The sequence below is a fragment of the Piliocolobus tephrosceles genome, chromosome 1 (assembly GCF_002776525.5).
Source record: "Piliocolobus tephrosceles isolate RC106 chromosome 1, ASM277652v3, whole genome shotgun sequence".
In the NCBI taxonomy this organism is placed as follows: Eukaryota; Metazoa; Chordata; class Mammalia; order Primates; family Cercopithecidae; genus Piliocolobus; species Piliocolobus tephrosceles.
The window spans coordinates 57,545,234-57,563,267 of NC_045434.1; the positions used below are offsets into that span (position 1 = coordinate 57,545,234).

Genomic DNA, 18,034 nt, shown 5'->3' on the forward strand with positions numbered 1-18,034 from the left:
CATGAATATATTTAACCTTATATTATTTGGCTCTACCTCTGTTTCAAATCTCATTTTGTGACTTCTTTGGGTTCACTATGTCATTCTGTTACTTAAACACGCAAGCATTTTTCCTACCACAGGGCTTTTGCTGATGTTTTTCATTCTCTCTCTGGAATGCTGTTTTCTCTACTTTTTCCATAGCCAACTTGTTCTCTTTAAGATCTCAGCTTAAAGTTACTTCTTAAAGAAATTGTCTTAGTCTGTTTGGGTTGCTATAACAAAATGCCTTAGTCTGGGTAATTTATAAACGACAGAAATCCATTGCTTGTAGTTCTGAAAGCTGGGAATTCCCAGATCAAGGTGCCAGCAGATTCAGTTTTTGGTGAGGACTTGCTCTCTGCTTCAGAATGCCTGCTTCTTGTTGTGTCCTCACATGGCCAAAAGGCCACTGTGCTCCTTCGACCCCCTTTATAAAGGAACCAACCCCATCCATACACAAGGGCAGAGTCTCATGACTTAATCATGCCCTAAAAGGCTCCACCTCTTAATATTAACACATTGGGGATTAAGTTTCAAATATGAACTCTGGGGGGCAAACATTTAGACCAAAGCAAAGGCCTTGTCTGATATAACCATCTTTTCTAAAACAGGTCTTCCTGCTGTCATTATTTTCTACTCACATTTTAATTTATTTATAGCATTTACAAATGTTTTTCCTATCTCCCCTGCTTCATGAGGACAGGAATCATTTTGGCTTTGTACTCCATTGTATACCTATCCTCTTAATACAGTATCTGGCACATAACTGACATTCAGTAGATATCTGTTGAATGTGCAAATAAATGAGTGAATGGTGGTTTAAAATGTTAATTTGTGACCACTTTGCTTTTTGGACAGAATCAGATAAAAAACCTCTTTAAAAATGAAGATATTTCCTCAATAGGGAAAAAAATAAAAACAAGGATATTTCCAAACTGGCAGATCAATTACGACTACCTGACAATGAATTAGAAAGTGTTTGTTTTTTAACTTAAAGGGAATGAGGCTGGGTGTGGTGGCTCATGCCTGTAATCCCACCACTTTGGGAGGCTGAGGCAGGTGGATCGCAAGAGTTTAAGACCAATCTGGGGAACAAGGTGAAATCCTGTCTCTACCAAAAACAAAACAAAACAAAAAACAAAAATTAGCCAAGCATGGTGGTGCATGCCTGTGGTCCCAGCTATTCGAGAGGCCGAGACAGGAGGATTGCTTGAGCCCAGGAGGCAAAGGTTGTAGTAAGCCAAGATCATGCCACTGTACTCCAGCCTGGCTGACAGATTGAGACTGTCTCTCCAAAAAAAAAGTTGGGGGTGGAGGGTGTGGGGAATGAAAATACTACAAAACAAATCAGTAGAAAACATTATAAACTTTACCAGGATTTGGTCCCGTTTTCCTCCCCTCCCCCAATTGGTAAAGAGACCAAAATGCTTAAAGATACATGGGTGTTATAAAACTGCTTTGTAACACTGTATATTACCATGATGGAAAATATGGGGCTGGGCACGGTGGCTCACGCCTGTAATCCCAGCACTTTGGGAGGCCGAGGCAGGTGGATCACCTGAGGTCAGGAGTTCGAGACCAGCCTGGTCAACATTGTGAAACCCCATCTCTACTAAAAATATTTTAAAAATTAGCTGGGTGTGACAGTGGGTGCCTGTAATCCCAGTTACTCGGGAGGTTGAGGCAAGAGAATTGCTTGAACCCAGGAGATGGAGGTTGCAGTGAACTGACACGGTGCCACTCTACTCCAGCCTGGGCGACAGAGTGAGACTCCGTCTCAAAAAAAAAAAAAAAAAAAAAAGAAGAAGAAAATATGCATGATTTTGTTAACATGTCAGACTAAAACTACAACCTCTTCCTGTTAGGAACACCTAAACATGCTTGATAAATATAATTAGAAAAGTTTATACTGCAGAGTTGAGTTTAAAGGAAGAAAAGGGAATTCTCAGGTGCCAGAAACAAAGTGGGGACTGAAAGTTTTGGTGGCTAATGGCATTAATATTTTCTACAGTGCCATAATTAATAAATTTGAACTTTTATTGATTGTTACTAGAGTGACCTTAAAATCATTAACTCAAAATCCAAAATAAAGTCTTCTCAAGATATAATGTATGCATCATGTAGACTTTTTTTTTTTTTTTTTAACTGTTTTTGGATTATGGACTGCGTGGATAATCTGATGAGAGAGAAATTAAGCTCTCTCCCCAAAAAGTTTTCATATGCAAAAATTTTGCATGTGTTTTAACTGTGGCATTATGACTGCCCTAAACTCCCCCATGATCATGGACATGTCAGAAATCACACCTTAAGAACTTGATTGACAGTGTTACTTATTGATAATAACAACATTAACTTTAGGGAAAATAACTTTCATTTGCTAGTTCTAAAATCGATTGTAAAATTTTTACTTGATGTTATTTTGCTTCCTAAGCATTAAAACTGATATTACTGAGTACCTTTTTTTCCCTAGCACCCCAACCAGTTTCTGACATGTAGTATCTGCTCAACAACTATTTGATAAATTAATGAATTCTAGATTATCAAATAAGTACCCATAAACAATTTTTTTCTGGTTGTGAAGCTGCAATTTTCTTTATTTGAGTGAGACTGATATTTGACATCAGGGCTCTGACTATAGGCATCTTAATGTGTGTTATTATTATATTTGAAATAAATTTAAAAAAATACAAATTCAAACTGATATTTTTATATTTTAAGGTAAATGAACATTTGAAAGACATAATGGAACAAGAACAAAAACTGAAAGAACATCACACAGTTGAAGCTCCAGGAGGTCAAAAGGTATATATTTCAAACACAAAAGGTGCCTTTATGAGACTGTATATATGTTCACATATTTGTATTATTTTGGGAAATGTTAATAATTGTGTTTATTAAATTATTTTTTAGTGGTGTTAACTGTACCCTAGAAAGCCATGCTGTAAACACTAAGTAAAGAGAAGTACACAGTGAAGGTTAATTGGATGATGGTATTTGTAAAAAAATGTATTAATGACTAGAACTCAGTTCTGAGGTTCTTTTGTCAAAAATAGCAGTTTGCCTTTCTTTGGTAAAATGTATAAAACAAGAAAACAATTTTAAATGTTCAGCCTTTATAATAACTTGCAGCAAGACCAACATTTGCCAACATTTAAAACAATATTCCCAGAATTTCACTGGGCGTGATGGCTCACCTATAATACCAGCACTTTGGGAGGCCGAGGCAGGCGGATCATGAGGTCAGGAGTTCGAAACCAGCCTGACCAACATGATGAACCCTGTCTCTACTAAAAATACAAAAATTAGCTGGGCATGGTGGCGTACACCTGTAATCTCAGCCACTCAGGAGGCTGAGGCAGGAGAATCGCTTAAATCCGGGAGGCGGAGTTTGCAGTGAGCCGAGATCATGCCACTGCACTCCAACCTGGGCAACAGAGCAAGACTCCATTTCAAAATATATATATATATATTCAAAATGTACAGTATGGGTATTCTGTGAAGAAAGAGGAAACATTAACATGGATTTATTCTTTTAAAACTCTCAGACTTTTAGAGTTTTCTTCTCTGATTTAGTTGTGTGTTTGTCACATGCTAAGACCACAAGTATATTTTCTGTGATATGGTATATCTTATGTCTTTTAAAATGTATTGTAATTGGAACCTTTTAAACATGTTGTATAGTATTAGAATTGAGGTATAATAAATTGTAATAATTCAGAAACTTTATTCTCCATTTGGATTACAGTTTCTTCATTATTACACAGTACTTCTATTATTTTGAGCTTATTCTTATTCCATTAGTCACTGATCTCTCCGTAAAAAGAGAAAGGAAAAAGGAAGGAAAAGGGAAGCTATTCTGTCTCTTATCAACTTCAATAGAAAAATCTTGTGGAGGACCATGTACAATTTTGTCTGATTTTGATGTTTTGGGATCACAATGCTTTCCCCCATCTGGTTTACTGACTGACTCCTGAAAATACGATTTGTGCTTAATCCTTCATCCTAACTCTGTTGAGGTCCTTTCCCCTAAAGGTAGATTGGAAAGGAATTCTCCTTTTTTCCCATCACCCCAGATTATGTTTCATTTCCCTGCTGCCAGCCAATTTCTGTCCTTGCCTCCTCCCTGTTACGTCCCACAGTCTTTTCTTGTCAGCTTCCTTCCCTTTCTCTTTTTCTTATCATAGGAGCTGAAACTTCTGCCTTGCAGATACATATAATCCTGCCCCTCAATTTTGCTCCTGGCTTTTATCAGTAATAAGGTTGAGGTGGCATCATTCTAAGTTATAACACTAATGAAATTTCTCTATAGAAATCTTCTGTATTATATATAATGGTTACATTCTGTAGTATTGCATATACATCTTGAACCAAATGGGGATTTTATATGATGGCAGAGGGCCCAGTAAACATTTTTTTAATGGAAAAAAAAAATGCCATTTGTATTTCAAATAACCAAGTAAAGTGATCTTGGAGAAAAACTGTTTGGAATCTAGACACTATTGTATTACATGGCTTTTACTTTTTCACAGCACTCCATGCAGTTGCACATATTAACTGTAGAACTAGTATCTGTTGAATGAGTGACTGAGTGAATAAAGAAATGATTGTGCAATTAATTTTTAAATATTTGATATCATAGTATACATTTTTAGTTTAGCACATACATAGCATTTACCCCTTCATTTTCAAATGAATTTTATCCTTTTTCTCCCATTGTTTTTGAAAATTGAATCTTTGTGAAAATAAGGGTTAATTTAACATATCTTACTGTAGGTTCAGGTGTTGTCATTATGAAGAAACACACTATCACAGAATAAACTAGGGGAAAGAATCCTGCTCTGTTACCTAACAATGGAGTTTTTGGCATTTGAACTATGTACTTGGTTTGGCTGGAAATATTATCATTCCACTCTTGGTTTTTAACTCTGTAAAAGCAAAATTCATGCTCCTTTTCTTCTTTTACAAATGAGAGAGAAGATGACTTGCTCTTTCTTATTACTATACATTTGGTAAGAAGTTGCCACTCTTTCCTTCCACTTTAGTCAGCTTTTCTAGTGACGCGTACACAGGAGCCTAGCCCTGTTGCCTATTGCTTGTCCAGCTATAGACAAAGCCCATGGTATTGGATAATAACATATCTTACCTTTTGTCCTTGCCCAACTACTCTTAAGTCAGATGTCCAGTAGAATTTGTTTTATGAAATATCTTTTTATAATCATATTCTTGGTAAAATATATGCACATGTTGAAGGATACTTGTACTATAAATTATGAGGGTTGGACTGAAATGAAAGATGTCAAAGGTATTTCTTTAGGATATTAGATCCTCCAATGATGTATTTCTGATCATTGGATTGGGTGGTATCCTAAGAGAAAGGCATTTTAAATAGTGTCATGTCCTAGGAAAATGTTTTGTTTAAACAGTTTACTAAAGTTATTTTCTCTTTTTTTCCCAAGTTGCTCATTTTGCTTCTGATACTTCTTTTGACTGTAAAATAGTGTGCCCAACTAAATTTGAATGCCAGAGCAACAACAAATAACTTTTTAAAATAAGTTGCACAGGTGTCTTGTATTGTGTGAGCATCTTGTGTATATTTGCTAAATTTGGAAGCCGTACTTGAATGATTTCTGAAGTTTATAGCCAAGATGACATTAAGTGCAACATTGATTCTCTTGAAGAGTTTGTATAAAGTACTATGGTAAAATGAGTATTGCACATAAAGTCATGCTAGTTCTGCTGCTAAATAGCTTCATGACGTTTACAAAGGCACTTGACCTCTCTGGGCTTTATTTTGTTTTGTTTTGTTTTTTGTTTTTTTTTTTTAATCTGTAAAAAGTAAAAGGTTGGATTAATCGGTTTCTAAATTCTGTAATTAAAAAGATGCTCAGTTTTTCCCTTCTCAATATGTTAGTAAACATAAGAGAAAAAAGCAAAAGGTTGGTGAAAATAGTAAATAGTTATCATAGACCTTTCTATATGTATATTACTAGTAGATTTATGCTAACTGTATGCATGAAATATCTAGGAATACCTTCTAGAAGATGTGGGACTTTAACAGGGTCTTAGTAGATTTCATGATACTAGGTCATAGGGAACAATTTAAGTAGAGACACTAAGTTGCAAGTGAAGGCACTTGTGGGAATTACTGAGTGGATGAATTTGGCAGAATCAGTTTTGAAAGAACTATGAATTCATGCGTTTGTATTCTAATACTATATAGACAATGAAGTTTAATGTTTCTCAATTTTTTTTTTTTTTGGAGACAGAGTCTTGCTCCGTTACTCAGGCTGGAAGGCAGAGGCATGATCTCAGCTCACTGCAACCTCAGCCTCCTGGGTTCAAGCAATTCTCGTGCTTCAGCCTCCCCAGTAGCTGGGATTACAGGCGTGCACCACCACGCCCAGCTAGTTTTTGTGTGTGTGTATTTTTAGCGGAGATGGCATTCGCCATGTTGGCCAGGCTGGTCTTGAACTCCCGACTTGAGGTGATTGCCCGCTTTGGCTTCCCAAAGTGCTGGGATTATAGGTATGAGACACCACCGCAGCCAATGTTTCTCAGAGTATTAAAGATACATGTTTATTCAGTGTGGCATTTGCTACTTTTTAAAAAGAAATATTTGTGAGGTATTTTACAAGGGAGTAGGAAGTAGATGAAGGAATTACCTTTGGAGAAAAGACATGCGCAGAACTCTAATTGCTTTTCACTTTAAGGAGTATCTCAATATAGACTACACTTTCCCCCTGTGAGAGAGTAGGTAAATGCTTATACCTCTTTGCCTGATTACTTCAGCCCTTATGAATTTCTCCCTTGACTAAAATTCCTTAACAGTTAAAAACTATAACCCACTTTTTTCTCCCTCAAATGCTGTTTCTTCAAATAGTACTATTTGAGAGAAGGGCTCTGAAGTAAAATACATTTGGGAAATGCTGCCTAGTCTGTGCCGCTTTAAGAATGTTGCAATCCATTGTAGTACATTAAAGGCCCAGTCAAAGAGACTGTCTAGCCATTTTCCAAACATTTTTTATCTTTGAACTATTTTATGAATGACTTTTACTAGCATCCCATAGAATTAGTGTTCTTCAGTGCACAATGTAGAAAACGATAATTTGTAACCTATAACTTTGCACTTAAGTTGTCTATTTAATATGTATATGAATATATAAAACATTTAATGTTCAAATACAGCACATCATTCTCAGATACATCATTTCATTTGACTCTTAGATTTACCTTGATTTCTTTTATACCATTATTTTAGTTAAGAAACTGTGAAGACATGGCCTGCCTAAATTAGATAATTTTTGTTTTGAATTCTACCTTTAAGATTCTGTTCTATAATTATAAATCTATCCATATGTAGGCTTCTTTTTTTTTTTTTTCCTTTTTGGAGACAGGATCTCACTCTATTGCCCAGGCTGGAATAAAGTAGCGAGATCATGGCTCACTGTAGCCTCGATCTCCTGGGCTCAAGCAATCATCCCACCTCAGCCTCCTAACTACTTGGGACTTACAGGCATTACATGCCCATGTAATTTTTTTACTTTTTGTAGAGTCAAGGTCTCACCATGTTGCCCAGGCTGGTCTCAAGCTCCTGAGCTCAAGCAATCTACCTGCCTTGACCTCCTAAAGTGCTGGCATTACAGGCACTTTGCCTGGCCAATGTGTAGGTTTCTGTGGTCAGTGCTAAATCATTTCTTATTCTTTTTTTTTTTTTTTTAATGTTTTTTATATTAATAGGGATGGGGTTTTGCCATGTTGGCCAGGATGGTCTCAAACTCCTGGCCTCCAGCGATCCACCCACCTCGGCCTCCCGAAGTGCTGGGTTTACAGGTGTAAGCTGCCACACCTGGCCGTTTCTTTTTTTTAAATCTCTAATATCAACATACCATTTCTCTTTCATAATAGTTTACTTGCCCTTACAGGAAACACAACAACCTAGAGTATGTCCCTGTTCTATTATTAACTCATTTAGTGTAGTTAAGAGAACTTGGCATTTTAAACATTTTTTTGAATTCAGAGATAGTACCATGGTTTTAATCTTTACCTAAGAGTATGATAACCATTAGATTTCTCTTAACAGTTTTATAAATTAATAGTCTTGTGCATTTGGACACAAGACCCTATAAAGACTTGGATTGGTATAGATCTAATATAACTTTTAAAGAACTTTTATTTTATTTTGAAATAATTTCACCCTTACAAAAAGTTGCAGGAATAATAAAAAGAATTCTCTCGGTCGGGCGCGGTGGCTCAAGCCTGTAATCCCAGCACTTTGGGAGGCCGAGATGGGCGGATCACAAGGTCAGGAGATCGAGACCATCCTGGCTAACACGGTGAAACCCCGTCTCTACTAAAAATACAAAAAACTAGCCGGGCGAGGTGGCGGGCGCCTGTAGTCCCAGCTACTCGGGAGGCTGAGGCTGGAGAATGGCGTAAACCCGGAGGGCAGAGCTTGTAGTGAGCGGAGATCCGGCCACTGCACTCCAGCCCAGGCGACAGAGCGAGACTCCGTCTCAAAAAAAAAAAAAAATTCTCTCAAACTCTATGTTTAGATTCATCAGTTTTTCAACAGTTTACCACATTTCCTTTATCATTCTGTCTCCCTCTCTCTCGGTGTACACACACAGACACACACACACACACACACAAATTGTTCTACCACATTTGAAAGAAGGTTGCATCATGTCCCTTTACCCCTTAATACTTCAATGTCTGTTTCCTAAGAACAAGGCAATTCATTTCCATAACGACAGTACAGGTAATTTAATGTCAGTATAATACTTTATCATTTATGTTCCCATTTTATCATTAATTTATTTCGTTGTCATATCCCTAGTCTTCTTTAAACTGAAGCAGTTCTTTAGCTTTTCTTTTCTTCGTGGCCTTGATATTTTTGAAGAATCAGGCCATTTTAATAGAACATTTCTCAATTTGGCTTTTTCTAATATTTCCTCATTATTAGATGAAGGTTATGCTTTTCAGGCTGGAATACTATGTAAATTGTGTCCTTATCACAATGTAATATCCAGAGGCACATGATATCCATTCACCCCTGCTAGATAATGTTCATTTTGATCAGTTGGTTAAGATATTTTCTGGTTTCTTGACTGCAGGGTTACAGTAGTCCTCTTTTATCCTCAGAGGGTATGTTCCAAGACCCCCAGTGCACATCTGAAACCTCGGATAGTACTGAACTCCATCTACACTATGTTTTTTCTTATACAGTAATGGGCAGGTAGCATATACAGCATGGAATGCTGGACAGAGGTATGATTCCTTTCCCAGACTGGATGGAATAGGACAGCATGTGGTTTCATCACACTACTCAGAACAACATGCAATTTAAAACTTATGAGTTGTTTATTTCTGGAATTTTTCATTCATATTTTCAGACAGTGACTGTGAATAACTGCAGATAGCAAAACTATGGGCAAGGGGGGACAGCTATATTACATTTCCTTTTGTAATAGGTAATTTGAGAGGAGTTACTCTACCGCAGGAAATAGCCTGTCTTTCTTGAAAGTTTCCCCTCATCCAAGATTTAGCATTCATTGAATATATCTACCTGAATTAATTTTACTATGATGGTCACAAATTTGTAATTTTCTAACCCCTTCATTTATTCCATATTTATTACTTAGCATTCTGTTATAAGCAAGTTTGTCCTCTTCCACCCATCTACCTGTCTATATAGCATTTCTCTACTATCTGAATGAGCTAATGGATATATAATGGGTTATAATCAGTTTTTGTCCATATGTATTTACTTTTAAAATTATTACGGAATTATTTTAGATTTACAGGAGAGTTTCAAAGATAGTACAGTTTCACCCAGTTTTCTCTAATGTTAACATCTTACATAATTGGAGCCCATTTGTGAACAGTAAGAAAGTAACATTGGTACGTTATTATTGAGTACACTACAGACTTTAAATTATTTAGATTCTGGTAGTTTTCCACTGATGTCCTTTTTAAATATTTGTCAGGCGTTTTGTAGTGTTCTTCAATTTGGGTTTGTCTGATGTTTCTCATGGTGAGGCTGGAGTTACAAGTTTTTTGAGAAGACTACCAGAGAGGTCATGTATCATATCATATATTGTATCATGGGGTACATGATAAGAACATGATTTATCACTGGTGATATTAACTGTGATCCCTTGGTTAAGGTAGTGTTTGTCAGGTTTCTCCATTATAAATTTACTGGTTTTCCCTTCTTATTTTTGGAAGTGGGCCACCAACTGCATCCTGCACTCTAAAGGAGGGAAATTAAGCTCACTCCCTGAAAGGGAGAATGCCTGCATATACTATTGGGGATTCTTCTGTAAGGAAGATTTGTGTCTGCTTCCCCATTTTTTAAAAATTTTTATTTATTTATTTATTTTGAGACAGAGTCTTGCTCTTGTCGCCCGGGCTGGAGTGCCGTAGTGCGATCTGAGCTCACTGTAAACTCCGCCTCCCGAGTTCACACCATTCTCCTTCCTCAGCCTCCCAAGTAGCTGGGACTAAGGTGCCCACCACCTCTCCCGGCTAGTTTTTTGTATATTTAGTAGAGACGGGGTTTCACCGTGTTAGCCAGGATGGTCTCGATCTCCTGACCTCGTGATCCACCCGCCTCGGCCTCCCAAAGTGCTGGGATTACAGGCGTGAGCCACCACGCCATTCAATCATTTATTTATATCAGTATGGACTCAGGTATACTTATTAATATTTTATACTTTGGGTTATAATCTAATACTGCATTATTTTGTTGCTCACAATTTTACAGCATCAGCCATTGAGAGCTTTTTGGGGTTGGCTTTGGTATGTATTGGATATGCCCCAAGCCTTTTGTTTTTTGAGCACTTCCTTACTTTCTGGCACTACAGGATGCTCCAGGCTCATCTCATTCGTTCCTTGACCTAAAATTAGCTATTTCTTTATTTTGATGCTAAAGTGGTCTGAGATTTGGCCAACGGGAGCCCCTTCAGACTGACTCCTGTGCTTTTGATATGCCCCCATTCATCTGTCTCTCTCTTTTCTTTTTTTTTTCTTTTTGCCCCTCCTTACTTAATTTCTGGCTCAACAAGATGTTTCAGATTCATTTTGTAGTTTACTTGCCATAATCCTGAAATCAGCCATTTCTTCAATAAGTCTTAATTCTTTTTTATGGAAAACAGTATTTAGCAACTGTAAAATCTGGGCACTAAGTGGCTAATTGCTACATGAATATCATTACTTCTAGGCCCTATTTCAGTAGATAGAGTTCAGAAATAAAATTTTAAAAATACACAAACATGAGTTCATATATAAACCTCCAATTCCAATCAAACTCCACAGAGTTCTTCCTGGCTTCCCCTATTCCACACAGGACTTCCCCTTCCACAGTGAGAACTCAGGCTCCCAAGAATATTAATGTGTTTTACTTATTTGCTCAATCCTACAATACATATACAGTAGTTTCAGAATTGTTGTACCAATATGAAACATAAACCTACTGGCCGGGTGTGGTGGCTTATGCCTATAATCCCAGCACTTTGGGAGCCCGAGGCAGGTGGATCACTTAAGGTCAGAAGTTCGAGACCAGTCTGGCCAACATGGTGAATCCCATCTCTACCAAAAATATAAAAATTAGCCAGGTCTGTTGGCATGCGCCCATAATCCCAGCTACTTGGGAGGCTGAGGCAGGAGAATTGCTTGAGTCTGGGAGGCGGAGTTTGCAGTGAGCCGAGATCGTGCCAGTGTACTCCAGCCTAGGTGACAGAGTGAGACTCTGTCTCAACAAAAAATTAAAAAAAAAAAATTTTTAATTTAAGAAAAAATTTTTTAAAAGTTTAAGATTTGTTTGCAATTTTTTTTTTAGACTAATAGTATATAGTCAAACTACTGTGTTCTTAAGTGGTTTCCCTCTGCCCCCACCTTCATTGTGGTTATATTATTCCTTTGAAATACATTTGTGTTAACTGGTTTCTGTATTCATTCCATTTTAGTGATCTTTTTTGACACCATCCTTGTTAATTTTTGTTTTTTGACTATGTAGAACATTGACATCATTCCAAAAATCAGAACTATATAAATGGTATACTCAGAGAAGTATTACTCCCTCCCCTATCTCTTCTACCCCTTACTTATTCCACATGTACTCCCCACCAGCCCTTCTAAATGGACCAAGCACATATGTGCATGTTTGTTTCTCCTCCTTTCTAACACAAAACATAACTTATTCTTTTGCAGTTTGCTCTTTTCAGTAACTGTATATCCTGGAAATCATTTAGTACGGTCCCTAGAGATCTTTTCTTTTCTTTCTTCTTCTTCTTTTTTTTTTTTTTGATGGAGTCTCGCTCTGTCACCCAGGCTGGAGTGCAGTGGCACAATCTTGGCTCACTGCAACCTGTGCCTCCCAGGTTCAAGCCATTCTTCTGCCTCAGCTTCTGGAGTAACTGGGACTACAGGTGAGCGTCACCACACTTGGCTAATCTTTGTATTTTTTTTAGTAGAGATGGGGTTTCACCATATTGGCCAGGCTGGTCTCGATCTCCTGACCACATGATCTACCCGCCTTGGCCTCCCAAAGTGCTGGGATTACAGATGTGAGCTACCGTGCCCAGCCTGTCATTATTTCTTAAAGCAGCATAGTGCTCCCTTGTGAATATGTGCCATAGTTTCTTCAACTACATACCTATGTGTAGGCATTTAAGTAGTTTCCAGTGTCTTGCTATTGCAGATTGTGCTGCACAGAATAATGTTATATGTGGCCTTTTGTATTTTGGATATGTATTTTCAAGGTACATTTCCTAGAAGCTGGACTGCTAGATTGCGGGGTAAATGTATACTGTATGTAGCTTTGTTAAATATTGACAAAATCCCCTCCAAAAGAGTTTGTACCATTTTATATTCCATCAGCTATTCTACACAACTTTTGGATCTACAACAGCTAAGAGATTAAGTCTAATGGTTGGGCGTGGTGGCTCACACTTGTAATCCCAGCACTTTGGGAGGCCTAGGTGGGAGGTTCACTTGAGGTCAGGAGTTCAAGACCAGCCTGGCCAACATGGTGAAACCCTGTCTCTACCAAAAAATACAAAAATTAGCCAGGTATGGTGGTGCATGCCTGTTGTCCCAGCTACTTGGGAGGCTGAGGTGGGAGAATCGCTTGAACCTGGGAGGCGGAGGTTGCAGTGAGCTGAGATAGCTCCACTGCCCTCCACCCTGGGTGACAGAGGGAGACTGTCTCAAAAAAAAAAAAAGATTAGATCTAACAAGTTAACAAGTCATGCAGTGGCAAGTCACAGCCATGATTAACTCCCTGAAGGACCCCAACTCTTTGAGGTCTCCAATAAAGACCACACCAAACCAATAACCTCCTGGAATGGCCTGAGAGCACCCAGAAGTAGTTCAGGAATTATCCTACCTTTCCAGAATGTTGTAGATACCCAGAGGAAGAGTATTATTTGGAGAGTATTAATGGCAAGTCCTAAAACAACTAGCCAAAATTTAGGGTGAGCCAAACATGTATTATAAAGACAGTTGAAAGGAATACTTGAAATTAGAACTATTCCAGAAAATCTCGACTGCCTAGGTTGGCCCCTTTGTCAGTGGAAACTTAATAAAAGTTTTTTCACCTGTTATCCATGGTTTTTAAAAAACCCTTTGTTTCTTCCTTGGTGGTCCTGATAAAAAGGAAAAAGAGAGAGAGAAAAAAACAAAACAAAACAAAACCCTTTGTCCTCATGGTTATTTACATCTTAAAACAGAATTTGATGTTGCAGTTTGCCTAATTCTTCCCTGAAAACCAAAGGATAGTTGCTGATCACTTCAGAAATGGTTACTCTTCAGCAAGGAACTTATGCTATGTATTTGAGCTTTTTGAACCATAAGTATATAAGTGTGCGTAGTATAAATATTTGTTTGTTCTTTTAGTACATTTACTCTTTTTAGTTAAATTTCCTTCACACAGCCAATCTGTGGTTTTCCTTTTTCCCCTAAGAAGATTGCTGTTACCAGTTTAGATCAATGGAGGGGCAAGAGAAAGGCCAGAGCAGTCTGAATTAGTAACAAAGTCCAATTATTGCATATTTTACAAGAAATATGGAATAACTGTAACCACTGCAGACTCCTTTGTACACCTGCTGTTATGAATAGTCCACAATAATTTCTTGTTATCACCAGTTTCTATTTAATGGGTTCTTCTAGTCTAGAAAACAAAAAAATCCTTGTCTTTAAAATTTCTGTTACAAATTGGAAACCCTGACACGTTTTCAGTGGCTTCCTGCTCTTTGGTCCTGCTCTTGTACTTTTTGTGGCTATTGTAACTGCAGCTGCCAAAAACATTCAGTTAAATGGGAGATTAAAATACATGCCACAAAATTGTTGAGGCTGTTCTTCGTGGTGCTATAAGAAAAATTTATTGGAAATGTTGCTTATATATAGGAAGCTGGTATGTTTCTGATTCTTCAGGTGACATTTTTTTAATTCTTAAAGTTCTTGAAAATACCTTATTTATATTATTTTTCTAAATAATCTTATTTTTCTGTTAATTTATACAGGCAAAGCTTTCTACATAAAAATTTTGAATATGAATTTTAACTCAGATCCTATTTACTTTGGTTCACTTCAACAAATATTTATTCAGAGCCAGAAGTTATTTTAGTGGATACAAAGATAACACAAATGGTTAATTCATGTTATCTGAAATTACGGGTTTATTATATTCATTTTTTTTTTTAAAGAAGAAAGATTCTTTGGGACAGCCCTAGATAGTAAATTCAATAACATTTATATTCTCTTTATGTGAGTAGTTACTTGCTTTAGACACTTATAAAAATCTTAACTGGTAACAATTGCCAACTACGTTTTTTTCCATTAATTAAAAGAAACTTTTTATATAGTGAAATAAATGATACTCTTGGTATATTCTACTACATTAATCTTTGCTTTATACTTGTATTTATTGAAATTATCTTTCTACTTTGCTTTTTGGGGAATATTGCCTTATCAGATACAGTCTACTAATACCTAAGAATTATGATTGCAAACCTAGCTATAGAATCTTTTTACTTCCCTTTTGTGACATAGATTTATTTTTTAATATGACATATGTTTCCAAAACTCAGAAATAAAATGTTTTGCTGCTAAAGTATACAGCATATTCTAGGTATCCTAAAACGAATATCTGTATGGGGAGAGGAGAGAGACAGGAGAAGATGGTGGCCTTTATCATTAGGAACCGATATATTTTTAACTAAAGTATTAATTAACATATGAAATGTTATGAGAACTATAAACTTGGAACTCCACTATCAGAAGCTTTACTATAATTTGTTAATTGAAGATAATTCTGATGAATTTTCCCTTTACCTTTTGCTTTCCCCTTTTTTCCTGCTGCTTCCTCTGAAGTCTCCTTCCAAATGGTTTTGGAAACTGGTTCCAGTAAGTTTGTTCAGCTACTTCAGTTTGCTCTCCAGAATTGTAATTGTAGAATGGTATTGTTTATGTCTTGCTGGTAAAGTCATTTTGTGTAATTCTGTTAGTCACTGAATAGAGATTGGATTTTAAGGTATTTGGTGATGTAAAATGGAAAGATAAAAGATATAGCCAAGGTTTAGATCAGAAGTTCTAAAAATAATTTAAAGGGTAAACATCCTATTGCTAATCTTGTCAGGATTCACAGACAGTATTCACAGTATTAAGTAGGTTAAAAAAAAAACTTATGGGCCAGGTGCGGTGGCTCACGCCTGTAATCCCAGCACTTTGGGAGGCCAAGGCGGGCAGATGACGAGGTCAGGAAGTCGAGACCTGACCAACATGGAAAAACTCCATCTCTACTAAAAATACAAAATTAGCTGGGTGTAGTGGCGCATGCCTGTAATCCCAGCTACTCGAGAGGCTAAGGCAGGAGAATCGCTTGAACCTGGGAGGCAGAGGTTGCAGTGAGCTGAGATCGCGCTCCATTGCACTCCATCCTGGGCAATAAGAGTGAAACTCCCTCTCCAAAAAAAAAAAAAAAAAAAAAGTACAGTGTAGCTTCTCATTAATTTAAATAATTTAGTAAATATTAATTTGAATTCCACGAATAAATTGCCTGCATTTAAAAATCATCTTTGTGGTTGAGTGTGGTTGCTCACACTTGTAATCCCAGTACTTTGAGAGGCCAGTGTAGGAGGATTCCTTGAGCCCAGGAGTTCAAGACCATCGTGGACAACATATTGAACCCCCATCTCTAGTTTTAAAAAATTATCTTTTTGACAGAAGTAGTTCCTTTTCAGCTTGAATTATAGATGACACTTCACTTTTTGTGTGATTAAAAAAGCAGAAAGTTTTCTGTGACCTTACCAGTAGTAGACCAAAACCATATTAAATTCTGATTTGACTTAAAGATTGATCTTTCAGATTTAAATATGGGGATGGGTGTGTTAAACCACTTAAGAACTATTTTATACCCTTAAGAATAAAACTCTAATTTAGAAATATACCGTAATGGCTGGATGCGGTGCCTCATGTTCATAATCCCACAGTTTGAGAGGCCAAGACAGGTGAATCCCTTGAGCCCAGGAGTTTGAGACCTGCCTGGGCAACTTGGCAAAACCCCGTCTCTACAAAAAATACAAAAATGAGGCAGGCATAGTGGTACACATTTGTGGTTTCACCTACTCAAGAGGCTGAGGTGGGAAAATCACCTGAGACCAGGAGATCGACGCTGCAGTGAACCATGATTGTGCCACTGCACTCCAGCCTGGCTAATAGAGTGAGACGCTGTCTCTTAAAAAAAAAAAAGGAAAAGAAATATATCATAATGTTGAAATATAGGGTGTTCTTTCTAAATGCCAAACTTCTAAGTTTGCAGAAAGAAAGGGCATGTTTCCATGCAATGAGTTTATAAAGCAAATAGCATGTTCAAGTACAAAAGACTTTTTCATGAATTACAGATGAACCTTCTGAGAGCTGGACATAATCTCAAGATTTAAAGTTGATTTACCTAATATATCTTCTAGAATACAATCTTTAGGAAAATGTTTTAGCATCCCATCCATAATTCTCTGATTGTCTTGTCTAAACCGTAGATACTTATTGCTAATGTCATATAAAGCTGTGTGTATGTGTGTGTGTGTGTGCATGCATACATGTGCCTGTTTGCACACACCTTGTGCAAAAGTGCTACTTTGCAGGAGGGAGTAGAACAAATCACATAATTCAGTTCTTTGTTCCATGACCCTGGGTGCTTGGCTTAGTCCAATTCAGGTCATAGGCTGAAAACAAACTACTAGTCCCAGACCAATTTCGAGGGTGTCCAAGAGGCAGACTATTTTGATCCCAGATAACTGAAGAAAAAGCATGTAAGGATCTGGAACAGTACTAATTATGAGAACGGTAGCTTAAGCCTAGAAGATACCACTGTGCTGTTTGATTTCTTTTTTCTTTCTTCCTTCTTCTTCCGTCCCCATGGTTGGTTTTAAACAGTCTCTTAGCTGCAAAGTGAGGAATTTTTCTAAGGATTATATTAAATTCATAATCAGTTAAAGAATCTATATAGTACTGTAAGTAATTTTTTTCTGAATATAGTTACCCCCTGAATTAGGGATGTATTCTTAAATACAGAGTTTATTATGCACTAATTAATAAGAACCTTCAGAAATCTTCAAGAGGAAAACATGTTCCATGAATTTTGTCCTTGGGTAGCCAGTGAGAGAAATCCAGGAATAAGTATCTCCTTCATTAATACTGATGCTTTTCTGAGAGACAGCATTGAAAAGAAATCTAACTTCACTACCAAATGTTAGGTATTCTCTTTCAATAAATTTTTGTTTTTCTATTTTTATTCTCACGAAAGTGTTTTATCTCATAATTATATTTTAATTCTAAAATATAGAGATGACCAATTTGGATGGAATTAGAAGAAAAAATAGTTTTGATAACCTTAAAAAAATACCGGTAACTTATGTTATATATTTTGCTAGTAAAATACTTGAGTGTGTACATTCACTAAATCTTCAGCATTATTTTACTTGGCTTTAGAAGAGTTAACAACTAATAAGAGCTA

At 36.9% G+C, this 18,034-nt stretch overlaps 1 protein-coding gene across 1 annotated transcript in view; it reads left to right on the forward strand.

Moving 5' to 3' along the window:
* The window catches only part of CAMSAP2 (calmodulin regulated spectrin associated protein family member 2), a 118,787-nt gene that overhangs the window by 75,862 nt on the left and 24,891 nt on the right, over window positions 1-18,034 (forward strand). The window contains exon 4 of the mRNA XM_023224719.2: window positions 2,740-2,823. Coding sequence (XP_023080487.1) covers window positions 2,740-2,823 — 84 coding nt within the window. The remainder of the gene's footprint in view (window positions 1-2,739; window positions 2,824-18,034) is intronic.